Consider the following 17,797-nt stretch of genomic DNA (forward strand, 5'->3'; position numbering starts at 1 on the left):
ACCTTTTCAGTTGTTTCTGATTACTGGATAAGGATGTTTAAAAATCATTCAGATTCAGACAGATTTCTTAAAGAATCAGTCAGATTGATTTGTGAACGAGTTTGACTGATTCATACAAAAGATTCACTCACAAAATGGACAGCTGTTTCTAGCGGATTAAATATTCAATTCATTGAGGTTTCCTAATATTTTAGAGCAGTGTGACAAGAAAAACATTTATATTCAGAATAGAAATTGCCATATATTTGATTTATTTCCATGACACAATTGTAAAATTCCTTATTATCTCTAGTTTTGGCATGACAATGGGAACCCAATATAATAATAGACTACATCCAATACACTGACATTTTAACACATAACATTGCAAAGTACATTACTTAATTTAGCATTAGAACAACAATTAAATTTGGCAAAAAAATCTAAATTCCACCCAGAATTGCTCAGAATTATATTGGGATTCACCAGGAAAAGCTTAACATATTAAAACAAAGTACCACAGTATGCTGTAAACCAAGATCAATGTATCCAATTACTTTTTATTCATCAACAGTAACTAGTAATTTTACCTGTTTGCGAGCAGCTGTGACTTTGTCCCTGATGGTGAGGTTAAGTTGATTGATAGGTCTCCTCTTCGAGGGTGCGTAATTGTTATACGTACGACCACATGCTCCAAATAAATAACATGATGGTTTGCATTATCCGTGCAGCCTGTTGCCTTGTATACGGACCGAACAACATGCTCTGGACGGATGGTTCTACAGAAAACAACGTTTTTATTTAAAATACTACTATATATATATATAATATAACTTGATGAACTTGGTCTATTATGGGCTGGACAGTACCTGATTTGTTTATCTGCATTCTCGACACATATGTGCTGAGAAGGAACCGGTTTCCAGCGCTCTGCTTCTTTCACCATGGCCTCTGCGTCCATTAGCCCAAAGCCATACAGGTGACTGACTGTAAGAATATGTACAACTTAATTGTTCAACAAAATATAACATATATACCAATTTAGATTTCCTATAAAGTTCAATTGTTTACCCATAAAAAAAAAACTTTTATGTTGTAAATGGGAAACTGGACTGTTATTCTGGAAATATTCAGTAAATTGCTATATTCAGTGTACTGGAAGTATTACAACTACACTAAATGGCCAAAAGAATGCAGACACCCCCTTCTAATGAATGGTTTTGGCCCATCCTATGCACATTAGACACATAATAAAGGTAAAACAGAGCCCTTGTCTGTTCTAGAATGGCAATTCTGGGTGTCCACATGCATTTGTCATGAAGTGTAAATCTATAACTGTACGGATAGTTCCCTACATCTACACTGGATAGATGTTACTCTTACGATTAGCGTAACACCATTGCAATTGCACAACTACAGAGAGTAGACAGAGTCCAACCAAAAATCAATGGTAAATCATTAGATTTCAATTAACATTAATCATAATCATACTTTGCTTCGGACGCAGCAATACTTGGCTCACTCTGATGTAAACTGCTTTCATTTTATCCAAAGTGTACTTGTTATTAATCATTATTCACCCTCAGATTTCATCTTGATGATAATACAGCATCTTTACGGATTTCAGAGGTAACTGCACTGTGACCGTGTGCAGTAACAGAGACGAACATTTATAAGAGAGCCACAATGAAACAAAAAGAAAAGAAAAAGATACAAAGATAACTAAATATGATAACATGATGATCGATATGAAAAAGTTGGAACTTCTGTTTTTGCAGTTCAAAACAACAGAACTTACATTTAACATGTTTGTATAAAAATGTTATAGGACATTATAAATTCATACTATGCATATGTTGGGCAATTCCACAAAAACATCAACCACATCATGTAAAAATGTGTAGACCGCTAGAGGGCGCCGCTTGCTCACACAGTGCTGATTGCAGAAACGCAGACTTTTAAGGTTTTGTAAATCGCACAAGGCTATATTGCGATCAATCAATCAATAATGCAGCATTGATGGATATCATACCATTTTCTCAGAAGTTAAAATCTACTTGTTTCCCTCTTCATGTAGCCTATAGGTTAGTGTCATTTTCACAATTGACACGTCCGTTTATGGCAAATTTTCCACATTAATGTGAGATCGAGAAAGAATAAAATGGTATATTATATGTTCTTAGGAGTGCCAACCCTTCTACTTGTGGCTATTTTTATTTCTGAATTGTGCATTTAAATTCAAAGATTTTTTCAAAGATTTTTCAAACAAAGTGTTTTACTAATGAATTATAAACAACCATCGTTTTTTCATATTGCTGTTTTCTTGCTTTTAACCGATATGCCTTAATTTGGCCAATAATTGGCTGACATGGCAACACTGGCTCAACTGACAGAGTCAGATTGGGCCAGTAATATTGGTTAATTGACCAAATGCCTGTGGTAGGATTTTAAGTAGTCAGTGCCTTTGCTTAAAAAAATATTTTGGGGTGGAACTGCAAGTGGCCAGTTTTTCTATCTAATAAATGAAGGCTTAAAAAGAGTGAGTGATGAAATCAAACTTTTCAATACAATTTGGGTGCCCTCTGTTTCTCAAACATCCCACATTGCATACAGTATAGTGCTTGAAAAAGTTTGTTACCATTATAACCAGCTGCATTGGTTTTCCAGTCAGGGGCACTGAGATGACCAGCACGAGATGTCTTCACAATAATGTGTTGCACATCTCTCCACGTCAGGAAAGGACTGTAAGAAAGAATAAAAAATAAGAGTGTAAATTAATGGAGATATGCAACACTGGGGCTGTGAAAATAAAATCATATATACTGTAGATATATCACAATACTTTTTCTCAGAATATTGTACCAATACATTCCCTGTATCAATATTTTTTATTTATCTAGTTGTGTATTTATATCAAGTCGAACAGTTCAATTATGAAGAAGCAGGTTGCCAAAATAAGTGCAAACTAAGAGCGGTGTTAAGCACATAGTATACTTCAGTTGTGACGCAAACGCTTAGCATCTGTGTACAGTCGAACGCTCAGCCTTTCAAAGCTCCAAATGCAGAGATGCTGAAGAGGTGTATTTCAGCTGTCTTCCTCCCTAAACCCGGTTCCATGTTCCAAACTACCCTGGTTATATGCCCGCTGGCTTGAATTTTTACATTTTGATGGAGGAGGAATAAAGGCGACTTAACACGATTTTGATGTAGTTATAGTGGTTGGAGTTCATTCATATTTTTTAATTCAGACATATTTCTGAGCTATATTCAGGATTCACAGCATGATTAAATGTTCTTTAATCTTTATATTTAGTGTATTGTGATTCAACATATATTGAAATATTCAGATCTTTTACTTGCTTATTACTCATTCGTATCTGGCCCTCCTTTGCACCAACTTACTTTGCTTACGACTTGCACAGAGGCTCCAACCTCGTCGTAAGCAAAGTATGTTGGTGGAAAGGAGGGCTGGTATTGAGATCGCTTGTCAAGTTTCCCCAGTAAGCGGCTCTGACAGGGACTTCAGTCATTTTCCATTGAGGCTGTAGTTCTCATGGGCCACCCCCTCCGTTCACATAATACACTGAGCAGAGTAAGATCAAACATCAAACTAAAGAAAGATGGATGCCATGTGTCCCAAAAAATAAAAACAATCCAACTCTGCATATTCCTGGCAAAATGTATCGATCCAAACAGTCACATGGCTGCCATATGAAGAGGTTTTCCTCAGTATTTCCTGAGTGTAATCAGACACAGTGGTAACAGATGGGACGTGTGCCTCTCATTACACAACTTTATATGTGCAGCACTCACATTGTCATAACCATGACAAACAAGACTCTTCTTTCAATAGCACAAATGTCTGAGAACATAGCATATAAATCAAATGACGAAAATGCTATTCCACACTCAACATAACTGGTTTCTATACAATGAATCAGCTATCCCACATGACTCTCGAGAAGTTTGGCCATCTAACACAAAGAAAAGACTTCTCTTAAAGCTTAGACTCCATCTCTTCACCTTAAACGACAATGATAATCCTGCCATTTTTAAGGGGACATAACAAGGAAAACATGTTGAAAACATCTTAGCATACAGATGGTTCCAAATGGTAAGACACTTTCCTTAGGTACAATTTTAAGGCAGCATTGCAATGCTTTCTTCATAAATACCACATGCTCAGTGAAACAATCCATCCAAGATGACAAATACGAGCATTGAGATGGTCATTTTCGCAATATAAATCACCTGCTGAACTCATACCGGATGTGGAATTCGGATGTTTCTAATGGTCTCTTTCTGGAGGTCTTTGCGGTCGCTTTCATTTCATACAATAAACGACTGCAAAGACCTTCCGAAAGAGACCTTCAGACACTACGGAATTCCACCTCCGGTTTGCATCTGAATTCTGCAGGTGTTTATACTGTGAAAATTACTGTTTGTATGCTCATTATCCTGCTTATTACAAGACTACTTGCCAACTATATCAATAACTGGACATGAAATATTGATTTGAGCTGAAATTATTAGCCTACCTGTAAAGATTACAGAGTGATACGAGAACTTGTAAAGATGACTTGTATTATCTAGATGACCGGTAAAATATCACTTTATCCCCAAAAGTACAGCCATTATTCAGAAATATCCGACCGCTTGATGCTGCAATTGACCAATCAGAATCGAGAATTGTAATAAGTATATTTATGCTTCGAGTATTGCGTTATTATCTTAGCAACACTTGAATCATTTGTCAAGTCTGCTATGCACTTAGTGCATGACACAACTAGCATTCTTCAGGCTGAGTTGCTGCCTATTTAGAGCACTCCAAGTCACTAATGAGGTTCCATTACAGTTAGGATGCTGCCCAAGATGATGACAAAGTTTTGGAGAAAGAGCCCATGAAAGTTGGGAAACGTAAGAAACGTTGACTAACATAATTATTATAAGGTTTAGTGATGGGGTAATCTCAGTGGCTTACTTTGCCTCCAGAGCAAGAGCGATGATCCCTGCTGCCATCGGAGCTGAAGCTGATGTTCCAGTGTGACTGTCTGTGCAACGCTGCCGCAAATCTGTTGTGATCTAACAAGAAACAAAGAGAGAGAAAGAATGAATGACTGGGTCAAAGAAAGGGCTAGGGAAGCATTGCCCACTTAGATTTTCCTAATCCTTATGCAGGGCTGTTCTTGCAACAGTCTTGCTTACATTTTCGATTAAAAATGATACTACTACAAATTGTAACTAGGTCTGGGCGATAAAACATTCTTGATATTTATAGTGATAAAAAAATTCCACGATATTGATGAAAAGCTTGAGTAATTTCCCATATTTCACCTGTGTTATACATCTAGACGATCATGTGCATGTCCCTAAATATGCAAGCAGTTCGTCTTTCTCAGACTGTATGAAGTTGCTAACATTAGCTGGCAGTGCCTTGCTAACAATAAGGCTTCACCAGTCACCAGACTCCAGATTGATTACATCCAGAACGCAAGACATCATGACGACGGTTGAGCCCTCATATCGTCTCTAGTAAGCAGCACAACAAAACAACAGTGCTGTGTACACCAGATCTGATCTTTCTGCGTTGTATTCTTGAATATTTTCTCAAGCACCGAACACGCTTCATTTATGCCCCGTCCCACTCTGCATTCGTTGTATTTTTCCAATTCTTTGAGCATAATGTATAGTAGTTTTAAGGAATATTCTCTGTTCAGTACTAGTAAAGCCAAGTGCACACTTCAGGCACTGCCACTCAGTCTTGTTTTCCATTGTGCTGGTGCACACCCTACATGACTGATGTATCAACTACACAACCATTCATATTGGTAATAAAATGTGTTTTGAGTGATCCAATCACATGAGTGAGGAAAAAGGCTGGAAAAATCACTCTGGACTCACTAACCCAGCCCACTACCTTCTTAAACTGTTGCCTTCTGGCAGGCACTACAGAGCACTGAGCACCAGAACATCAGGCACAGGAACAGATTTTTCCCTCAGGCTATCCATCTCATGAACAGTTAAAACTGCCCCAACGAGCAATACACAGCTTTATCTATTTATATTTATCCAACATACCATACCTCTTCTGTCATTACATTCCCTTGCTTTTTGTATATAACAGATTTGTATTTGTACATGTGTGTGTATGTATGTGTGTATATATATGTGTGTGTGTGTGTGTGTGTGTGTGTGTGTGTGTGTGTGTGTATGTGTGTATTTCTATATACTTATATTTTCTATTCACTTTTTATATTTATTCTATTGTTTTATTATCATCTCTGTCTTGTTGTTGTATTATTTGTGCACTGGAAGCTTCTGTCACCATGACAACTTCCCTGTATTTGTAAGCATACTTGGCAGACAATATCATAATCAGAATCAAAATCTGATTAAGCTTTATTGCCAAGTGTAACATTAGAGTCAAATGGTTTTCGATGACTATCAGTAAATTCAAAAAGTCATACTTGATTTAATCTTCAGCTCACAATACGGACTTAAGGATGTAAATTATACAACAATGGGATGCACTGTAAATAAAAAAAATATTATTACAATGTATCCAAAATCAATTCAGTGAGGTTTCCTCAAAGCTTTTGTAGTGATATTTTCTGAAGAGAAGATAAGTTGTAAATCCAATATAAACCATATATAAAGGACTGGGCTTGAAATCTTGCTTTATGAATGTGATTTTTCTGATTATACAGATAAAGTTTAAACCATTAACACTTTATTACCAGATTCAATGTCAAAAATAAAACCTGACTTACTGCTTGTATTCAAGAAGGGTTGTGAGTATGAACTAATCATTTCTGTTTCTAATACAGCGCCTTTGCGGCTTTCACGTGTCAAATGAATGAAAGATCCAAACCCGAAAACTCAAGAAGTGAATTAATCAATTCTGTTTCCTGTACAAAGCCCATGCTGCGGTCACATGTCAAATGAATAAAACATGAATATGGATTTTTCACATGCACGGCCATGACAAAATTAGCGAATCACTCTCTGAGAATACTCTAAGTCATGTAAAAGTTTCGCGCAAAATGAACGAATTGTTCAAAATGAACAAAACATTCATAAAAGACCCATCACTATGATGCACTTACAATGAGAGTGAATGGGACCAATCTGCAAACATTAAAATATCTGTTTTAAAAGCTGTAAGGTATAAACTATGTGTAAAGATGATTTTAGTGATAAAATCACCTACTAACTTTTTCTGTGTAAAGTTATATCCAATTTTACAACTTTGTTGCCATGACGACTTAACACCGTAAACCCTAAAATGACTGTAAAAACTATGATTTACAGCTCAAATAATACATGAGTTTTAACAGAAGATTTAATGTTAGTGCTTTTAAAAAAATAATCTTAAAAGTTCTGTATTTAAACCCTCCAAAAATTGTCCCCATTCACTTCTATTGAGTGCGTCATTGTAACTTCAATTTTTTGCTCTTTTTAAAGAAAAAAAAAGTTTTTGTTTTTTTTGTGGTTAGCAACATTATGCCACAAATGCGGTCGATTGAGTTAAACAGTCTTAAACAGTGTTGTTTTTATATACTGGATCCAGCATGTTTCTGCTATTCAGTAAACACTGTAATTGGATGAGTTCCACTAATAGGCTATTCAGATTAGTGGTTGGAAGATATGGGTTAAACTATTAAATTTAATATGTTAACAAAAAACAATTAACATCTAAGCATTACAGGACATAAGGAAATGCCCATTCTGAGGAGGTGGGGGTAAATGCCCAGTCGTGGAAATTGCGAGGATGTTGCAGCACCATTTTTGTTTATATTTATAGTAATACAAATTTTTTTTTTTTTTTCATGATATTGAATCAAAATCGTAGTAGTAGTAAATAATACAAATAGCAATAATTTGCACTAGTGCTATTACCTAAAAAGCAAGCATACAGCCCAATGAGCAATAGTAATAGGGAAGCTTGTCTTATCAAGGACAACTTATTAAAATCTCAAATGAATTACCTAAAAACTGTAGGAGACATCAAAGAGAAGTGCTAATGACTGTAGCACTGAGCTCCAGTATGTTAACGTGTATTGCAAAAGGAGTTCGAAAGCTAATGTGGAATTTCGCACGTCACTCCAAGACAAGCTGAGAGACAAGGAAGAATTGTCGGCCTCCCAGGAGTGTGTGGAAGTGTGTGTGGTCTGCGTAAACCACAGCGGTTAACACTAGGATGTCCTCATGACACACTGACCAACAAAACAGTTTAAACCAACACAGACAAGTGTAGCCCAGGGAATAGCAGGATATGCATTAATCAGTTGAGGCAGATCCCTGGTGTTCAAACTTGAGTATTATCTTGAATTGTGCAGTTCTGCTCCCCTTTCGGAAACAAATATGGAAATGTGTGGAAAACACATGATTTAGTCTAAGGCTGATGATGCTTATATGGACTTTTCCAGGATTAAGCAACAATGGTCATTTCGTAAGAGATTTGAGACAAATGTGCAGGAGGTGGTTACGGAATATGTCGGGAAAAATGCGCGGAATCACTTACAGCACCGTTAAAAGCTGAAGTTCATAATGTTTTGACGTTAAAATACTTGTTAAATAAAATTACTTGTATCCATTCTTGATTCACTCAAAAATGAAAATCCTGTCGTAATTATTCAACTTCATATTGTTCAAAATCTGCATGAATTGGTAACACTTTATTTTAGGATTCCACAATCATGCATTAGTTAAGCATGAACAAGTCTATGAACTACCGTAGCCATAATTTCAACATCTTAATTTTTGTAAAATGTAATCAGATTTTCTAAAACCCTGTTTGAAAACCTATTTTTGCAGTTCCGTTGGGTGACGTAACTAAAATGACACATTTCAATCATATTCAATCCATATTTTATAGAAAGTCTGGGTGCGTCTCAATCAGTTTCCTAGTTCAGTAGTCAGGGCACCGATCAGGGAGTCGGACATTTTTAGGGCTGTCTCATTCGCAAAATCATTCCAGTGCACTGAAATGTTTTCTCCATAAAATATTCCACAATGCAGTGTAAAAACCAGGAAGCAACGTTACTCACTATGTTCCCTAACTAGAAATGTGTAAATATATGATGTCAAAGCCTTATTTCACTTTAAAAGAGATGCTGTTTGTCTGTCATCCACAATGAAAGGGAAACAATCTTTAAAAATCCTTCCCAATAACTTACGATTTTGCGGTCATAGTTCTCTCCACTGCTGTAGGTGGTGGTGAGGGTGGAGGAACATTCTTCTAGATACCAGGGCTTGCGGCCGCTCTCTGCCGTGCTGCTGATGGAGATGGTGTAGATGCTGTTAGTGTAGCCATCGCATGAACAGTGATCACGACTCCGTCCACCGTTTCCTGATGCCCACACAAAGATTGAGCCGCGCCCCTTCCTGCCCTGTGAAGAAAAAGAAGAGAAAAAAAAAGCAGTAACGGGAACTGTTCCCACACTTTTTGATCAATGAATTTCCAATACATTTCCAGTCGTTTGTTATTTCTGGAAACCGATTTTAAAATATTATTTTGATACGGACCGATTCGTAAATTAATCATTCAGACCAATTAGCTGAAAAGAACATAATCAAAAGAAGGATTTGCACACAAATCAGACATCACTGCAGCTTGTGAGCAAATTGTTCTCTACACAAACTCCAACCAAGAGCATTATTTAGGCGATTAAATATTTTAGGGCAGAGCGTATCTAGAAAAATGAATGAGTAATTCACAAAAAAAAAAAAAACACCGCTCAAATATCGCAAATGGATTGGTCTTTGCGTATTTGCCTGCAGTGACCAGTACTGAATACTGTACTTCCCCCATTAATCTCTCACCAAATCTCGCAGTTACAACTGAGTTCACTGGGGGGCGCTGTGGATGTGTGTCGTCTAGGAGTTCAATGAGAGAAGAAGATTTGATGGCCTCTGTGCTTTTGAAAGCAAAGCCTAGTGTTGCACTAGTGATACTTGTAATACTTTGATTCTTGTTGAATTATACTCTATTGATATTCATTCTTGTTTAGGTGCAGTACCTTTGCATTGCCAAATTCCATGGGAGAAGAAAGCGTGGGCAGATGTTTAGCGTGTGTGAAACCCTAATTTTGAGCTCATTGGTGAAACCAGCAAAAACTAACTGCCAAGCAGACTCTTTTAATGCTAAACTTTATACTCTGGGAGAGTGAAGTTAAAAACAAACTTTGTGCTAAATTTATATCCTTGACCATTGTAAATATTCAATGTAGCAGTGTACAAAGCACCGCCCACACAGAGATCACTGCAAAACCAAGCAACTTCCTATTGGTAAACGCTGCAAACTCGCATGTCAAAATCTGAGAAGGGAAATTCTTCTACCACGCAAAATTCATGATTGCACAGATTTCCACTGAAATGACAGAATTTCACTATGTAAATGTAAATGTGACCGTGCCTTTAGATTCATGCAAATCAACGGACGAAGATCTGCTTTCACAGTGGAAAGAAACTGGAAAGCGGTACGAGAAACTCTGAACCTTATCAGACCATTATGTGTGCATGTGTGTTAAATCTCTTAACACGGGCAAACAGCATTTTATAAAAATAACATTTTTATAAATAACATGTGGAATTATACAATTGTATGGCCTTTATGTGGACTGAGAGTTTATATATGTGCATTACACTAATACCTTCAGCATTTGTTTCCATGTTTCTAAGTTACGGGTGAATGCAAATATTTTTTACTTAAATGTTTCTATTTATTTATTTTTCAGTTTATTAATGCATATATTATTCATTTAAAAAACAATTCCCCAAAAGAAAAGCATAGTTTGTTGAAGTTAACTTATTTTGAAACTCATTTTTTGGTAACAACTGTGAATAAAACAAAATAAAAATGTCACATACATGTCATAATTGTTACATATTAATTTACAAGTAATCAATCAATAGATATTTTTTGTGGGTTAGTGTCCTCGACTATAAAACTACTCGAAAATGCACATCCGTAGTGGAAACCCTGAAATCTGCAGTTGGCATTGTTGAAAGGATGTAATCAGGAGACCAGAGGTGGGTAGTAATGCATTACATTTACTTGAGTAACTTTTTTTGGTTAAAAGATTATTTGAGTAGGTTTAAAAGTGGGTACTTTTTATTCTCACTTAAGTACATTTCTAATTAATTGTTTTTACGTTTACTTAGTTACAAATGGCAGCATTCCTGTCATTACATTACTGTGTTTAATTTTAATAAATGTGTAATTTATTGAGCGATTATTGAATGGGACTTTTACGTCAGAGGATGCTCACAGCTGCGTGCGCAGTCACAGCACGTCACTCAAGCAGAGTCCATCAGTGCTGCAGCATCAAGCTCTTTCTTCGCTCCGCACAGTGAAAAAAGAATAGTTTGTCATGCTATGCTTTCATTTAACACCAAGACAAGCTGGTTTTTCAAGATTAAATTTGCATCTCAGACTAAAGCAGCACGCTGAAGTGAGCTGTGGCACTAATTATTCTATTATCAGGATGATTCTGTAAATATGGGCTCTTGTGACCAGTTTTTATAAAATTTTAAATCTGCAGAAATATATCAGTGCGCTTTGTCCCGCAAGTCCTGAGCAGTATTTACGCATTTAACCTGCGCCCTCTGGGGGTCCTGGAAACCATGGCAGCAACGGGCTGATTAACTGTATAAATCTATGTAAACATCCAAGTTAAGTGTAAATGCCTTTTGCTCTGCCGTTTGCGTGATTGAAAACTGGAGTGCGAACAGACTTGCAGACATTTCTGCATGTGCACAGCGAGTCACACACGAGAGATGATCGCATTGTGAAGAGAGTGTTGCGAGACCAGGGTTATGGGCCCTACACAGGCTGCGTACTCGTTTAGGGAGCAGTGTAAACTAATTATCTAAATTCCTTCAACACCGAAAACTGTAACTACACTGAGCTAACAACTAAAATCTATGAAATAGCAAAAGTAGGCATTAATAAAGCATGATCCAAAGCTTGTGTCTCACTCGATTGTGGAGCAAACAGAGGAATGAGAACACCGTTTTAAAGGAGAAAGCATGTCTTAAGAAATCGGATTTGTCTGTATACAGCCTTATGCTGGTAGTCAAATGTCTGGCTATGGAAAGACTAGTAAACTGTTGTCATGGCAATTATAACCCAGCCCCTACAGTGTGAGGCACCGTAAACTGGTTTCGAAGAGAGCTAAACCAAAATCCTCAAACAAACATCAACATAACAACAGGAACTATTCGAGTGGGATTAGATTAATATCCTCTCCTTCAGCACTGTCTGTCAAGAGGAGACCAGTTTTACCCGATGTCTCACAATACACATACCTGAAACATGCCTAAACCACTCCAAACACACCTTTGGCACAGGATACATGGCAATTACTGACTCAGGTAAGATAAACTTAAATCACTTTCTAAAGTTAATTCCAGCAGCAGACGGTAGGTTGTGAGAAGGAAAGGAAAGCACCTTAGGTGGGCCAGACATGACTGATGACCTGAAAATTACACTGGTTTATGAACTCTTGCATTTTTCCATTCCCAACATTACTGGAAATAGACACAAACAGAAGATGCTTTTCATAGGCTCTGTAATTACTTCACAAGATATACAGTTCACTCTGCTTGTGCTTGTTGTATATGTGCGTGACATTTCCTTACCTGCCTGATGCCGTTTTCAAAAGCCTGTCTGGCAAGGGAAGCGGGTCCATCTACAGTTTTGCCATCATCATCTGGGCCCCAGCTGGCACTGTAAATATCTATGTGCTGAGGATGTAAACTAAGTGATTTGGCCTCTACCATGTCCGTCACATCTCCGTCCAACATGCGGACACCTGCAGGAGAAAAAAAACAAACAGTAATCTGAAGATGATGTTTGTGAATATCAATAAAGAATATCATGAAGAGATCCTTGTTGTACTGTATTGCAGTACAGGTAAAATAAGTTATTTTTATACATGTACGTGTTTGTGCAAATAAGTGATAATGGGTGTAAAAAGACACAATTTCAAGGCACAGTGGTGGGTATAAATCAGGCAGTGCCAGTCTGCCACACTCACCCCCAATCTTGGCATTGTAAGCGATGCCCACTGTGCAGTGAGAGTTGTTGGCGGACGCTGCCACTTCACCAGCACATCTCGTGCCATGCCTGCACAGAGTAATTTATACATTAGTGTTAATACTAACACACACATACATTCACCATCTCTGGTGTGCATGTAGCACTGCATAAATAAAACACTGTCGACTGTATACTTTGTGTGAAACGAAGCAGCAAGCGGAAAACCACAGTGCACATCCCATACAGGTATGCAAGGTTACAAAAATTGGGCTGCAATCAGACGGTCTACGTCGACTATGCTAATAATGGAATTTATATCCCACCATGCGCAAGTCACAACAGCATGTGGAAAACAAAGATACTGTACTTCGGCCTTTAGAGGCCGTTCACACTGACAGCAAAGACAAAATGTTTTATTAATTTTCAGTTAGATTAAGGGTTTAACAGCGACATAAGTGACAGTGACCATTAGCAAGACCATTAGCGACACAATGTGGGTGTGTCCAATGACTCACTTAAGTTGAGAAAAATAGAACTTTATGCTAATGAGGAGTGATTCGATGTGGCAAACAATAGGGTTGGGTACTCAGAAACTGTTCTTGATCAGAACAGTTTCCATTTTCTTTTTATTTAAATACGCGAACCTTATTATTTTGTATTTTTACATTTTACATTTTACATTTGTTGACAGAACACTGTACTAAAATATTCGGACAGTGTTTCCTGTGGTGCAATTCAGCAGCAGCGTTGCCCTCTACTGAAACTACAGCGCAAAACATACAGCGCTTTTGGAGTAGATGATTCCCAAATGAATTACTCTTATGAGCAACAACATTCATGGATGTAATAATAAAACAAAGCAGTATGGCTAAGCGTGCAGACCTCCAATAGCACGAAAGGAGTAGGAAAACCCACTAGCAACTTCATAGTACAGGGCAAGCGACATGAAGCGATAAAGTCGCTGCATGTGTGTACGGGGATTTATAAGCCTGAAGTGCAACTTTAGACTACAAATCACAGTCCAAGGTGTCTCTGGAACTGTTACTGTTATGTCATGTTCTACTTCAGGCCTGTGTTATTGACTAACTGTACATTGTCATATTACAACAAAACTCATTTATCTTTGCATGTTTATAAGTGGAATTTTATACAAGAATTAGTGGAATTAACTGGAATTGTTAAATTCTTTACGATTCCCATCCATAGGCAACAACAAATGGGAGTTAAGTCAGTGAAGCTCACAGCATCCTTCTCTTGTGAGATTCTGGAGTTGAGTGCAAGCAAGATGGAGAAGTTACTGTGTGATTTCACAACATGGAAAACCATGTCAGAAATAGCCAACAATCCATGAGAGTTTGATTGACATTGATAGTTTGTGATGTATTGTGCTCTCCTGCAATTTATATCCAAATGTTTTACCCTGCACAAAGTTCATTGTTCATTGCAAACTTCTTGTCAAATTAAAATATCATCTTGTTTTTACTGACAATATATCTAGGGCCCTATGAAATCCATTATATTTTTTCCTAAATTCCATTTTTTTTTTTTTTTTTTTATAAAAAATTTTCGGTATTGATCAAATTGTATCAACAAAACTGTGTATATTAAAAATAAATCATAAAACATTAATCAAACGAAAAATATTATTAATTTAGAAGAAAAAGAATATCTTTGGTCAAATAAAAGGGCTACATGACAGAGCTTCACAGTATAAATGAACACCTTTAAAAAGAGAGACTACTGTATATATTTATTAAATTAAATCCTTTTGTGATTTAATAACCACACTTGGCCATATCATGATTCAAACCTTATATACCCCATTTGTAAACAAATGGTTTCAGCAAGTTCTGAAGTCTACCAATCAGTGTGAACGGGGTATTACGCAAGCACAGACGCTGATGCAGAAATGATATCAAAGTGGACAGTGAAACTAAACATGTGCTTCATAGCCAGCAGAGCGACAACACAGTGGCTAAATACTTGTGATATTGAAGGAACACATTTGAGATGTTCCACAGCTTCAGACGCCACGTGGATAACATTCCTGACCCAAACTAAACCCACATAAACCTCATATAAATCACCAGCAAAAAATCCACTAAAAAACTCAATACAGACAGATGATGAGAGTGAGAGAGAGACTGACTGCATTCCGCTATGGAACCTCCAGCAGAGAACAGCTGCAAAGAAAAACTCACGCTACCATGGTAACCAGAGTCTCGAATTGAAGCCATTTAAAAAAGGAAAACAAAAAGAAAAAGAAACAAAGATTCTAAAGAGCCACAGCAGCACTAGATCCTGGGACAAGACCAGGGTTCAGTCACCATCGCAACCATAAACATCTACAAGGTCAAAAGGCCAGTGAAACTAAATCATGTTTAAAAAAATATATATTATTTGAGTTTCCATGTTCATCAGTTTCACAGGTATCAATTAGGTTGCACCAACATATTTTTTCCTCTTGGTTTGGCTCATTATGTCAGAAAACGTAATTTGTTCACGTAATTTCAACATAACTGGGTAATTTAAAAATAACTTAATTCCATTAAGTAGTCTCAAAGTGATTTTATATGTGTCCCTAACATTTTTGTGTCCCATTATATTGTAAGGTTAGGCTAGTTAGCAAACAATGAGCTAGCAAAAGCATATATAATATATATATATTAGCATGCTAAATGGCAAGATGTAATTGCTCCTTGAGTAATGAAACATACAGAATGTTTGTGTACCCATCCTCAACCTAAGCAAAATCTCCACTCTTTACACACAATGGTGAACTACACTGAAAAAAATAAATGTGTGTTGGATTTACATAAAATATATATGTAGCATTTTTGCATGATGTTTTTATGTAAATTCAATTTATGGTCATTTTATGTCAGCATAACTAGAAAACCTTTGTTAAATATATACAAACAAATGTATCAATTCATTTTAAATTTACATTTATGCATTTGGCAGACGCTTTTATCCAAAGCGACTTACAGAGCCCTTATTACAGGGACAATCCCCCCGGAGCAACCTGGAGTTAAGTGCCTTGCTCAAGGACACAATGGTGGTGGCTGTGGGGTTTGAACCAGTGTCCTTCTGATTACCAGATTACCAGTTATGTGCTTAGACCACTACACCACTACAACACATTTAACAATCGATTCCCTATAGAAGTGTCGATAAAGCTGCACTTTAGCTACGCACATTCACATGCGCAAGGTAAAATTACATGGATTGAACAGGATCCAACTTCACCAAAGAGAACACTAATCACCCTAATGGGAACTACTCAAAACAACTAATTACAACTAATTAAAGTAAAACAGCATATGTGATACTAAAAAAGCTATAATCGCTAATAATTTAAGCAAGTTTGTTTGGTCAAAAGGAACTTATTGGGGCATTTAATTTAGTTGTTATTAAGAATTTATAAAGCGCATAGGCTTATGTGTATTCCCCACAACCTCAGTTCTGTACTTGATCGTTTTGAGTTAGTAGTACTTAAAAGGTGCTGCGAGCGATTTTACCCATTCTACTTCCACGAGACTGAGCCGTTGGATTAGCCACACCCCCTTTTCCAAAACCCTGCACTCCAAAGATACCAATTTTATGAACTTTTATGAACAACATGGCTTAAAAAATTGCATTAAATCTCAATAATTTGCTGCAACTACTATGAGAACGTGCAAAAGGGTTGACAGATCGAAAGTGTCATTGTCCGCAGTTCGCGGACACATTTCTGTTCGCCGTTTTGAGTCTAGAGCGGTCACAGAGACTGGTGAGATATCTTACAAAACTTATTTCAGTAATATCTTTCAGGGAGTAGGAACATTTTTTGCATTCCTTTCCATGAAAATAATAGCTTACAGCCATTTTTTTTATATTTAAGCAAAAGTTCAAGGAATTTACAATTATTCTTTTACTTTATTGCATTTAAAATTGTGCACTACAGAAGCGCATCGGTAATTTTTCATATCAGTAAGATTCACACCCTTCAGTACTCATGATTGTTCCCGGCATAGTAACACAAGAACGCACGTTAAGAATGTTCAACCGGACTGTGCGTTGGCAATGCAGTGGCCAAGCACTAGCATCTGCGTTCATGTACTTGCGTAGAGTATGTTTCGGCCTTAAGTCACATCTGCAAGCTGAATATAAGTAAATGAGAAAAACAGAAAAACATACAACCACACACACACTTTACCCAAACACAAAGTTCCTGAGGCCACATATAACACCAGCACTTTCTGAACTGGCCTAGACATTTCCTTTCATTTCTTTTAAATATTACCCAATACACACAAAACCCCAGCACACACTCCAGAGAGAATCATGGCTTCACATTTGACATACAACTTAAAGAGTCTGGCTCAATAAACTGCAGTTTTCCACTGAAAGTTAAGAGCAAAGCAGCAGTTCATCTGTGAGATATATGACCCTACAATATTTACAATACAGCTGCTCGGTTTGGGGCTCAAAATCCACAGTCACTTAGAATGACCCACAGCGGTGAACCTCACGGTCAAAATCCACCACAGGGAAATAAAGAGTCACATTACACAAACTATCAGCAGAGGAACCAACACAAAACATTCCAGCACAGTAAAGATCAACAGCTTGTGTAGGACAGTTGCCAAATAAAAGCAAAGACTTTATTGAACAATTTAACAAGCAAAAATACACTTAAGAGACAAATGAGAACCTGTTCCTTACTCGCCCACTACTGTCAAATTATAAGTCTAAACCCGAAACAAAACTGCAAGTAGACACAGATGCACA

At 37.1% G+C, this 17,797-nt stretch overlaps 1 protein-coding gene across 2 annotated transcripts in view; it reads right to left on the bottom strand.

Annotated features, from left to right (window-relative positions):
* Positions 1–17,797, bottom strand: part of LOC127620994 (proprotein convertase subtilisin/kexin type 5-like) — a 50,593-nt gene that overhangs the window by 15,718 nt on the left and 17,078 nt on the right. For both annotated transcript variants that reach the window (XM_052094389.1, XM_052094388.1), the window contains exons 6-12: positions 13,023–13,111; positions 12,625–12,797; positions 9,159–9,371; positions 4,961–5,061; positions 2,618–2,721; positions 849–966; positions 570–758 (exon numbers count right to left, since the gene is read on the bottom strand). In XM_052094389.1, the coding sequence (XP_051950349.1) occupies positions 570–758; positions 849–966; positions 2,618–2,721; positions 4,961–5,061; positions 9,159–9,371; positions 12,625–12,797; positions 13,023–13,111 (987 nt within the window). The remainder of the gene's footprint in view (positions 1–569; positions 759–848; positions 967–2,617; positions 2,722–4,960; positions 5,062–9,158; positions 9,372–12,624; positions 12,798–13,022; positions 13,112–17,797) is intronic.

The sequence above is a fragment of the Xyrauchen texanus genome, chromosome 27, assembly GCF_025860055.1.
Source record: "Xyrauchen texanus isolate HMW12.3.18 chromosome 27, RBS_HiC_50CHRs, whole genome shotgun sequence".
Classification (NCBI taxonomy): Eukaryota; Metazoa; Chordata; class Actinopteri; order Cypriniformes; family Catostomidae; genus Xyrauchen; species Xyrauchen texanus.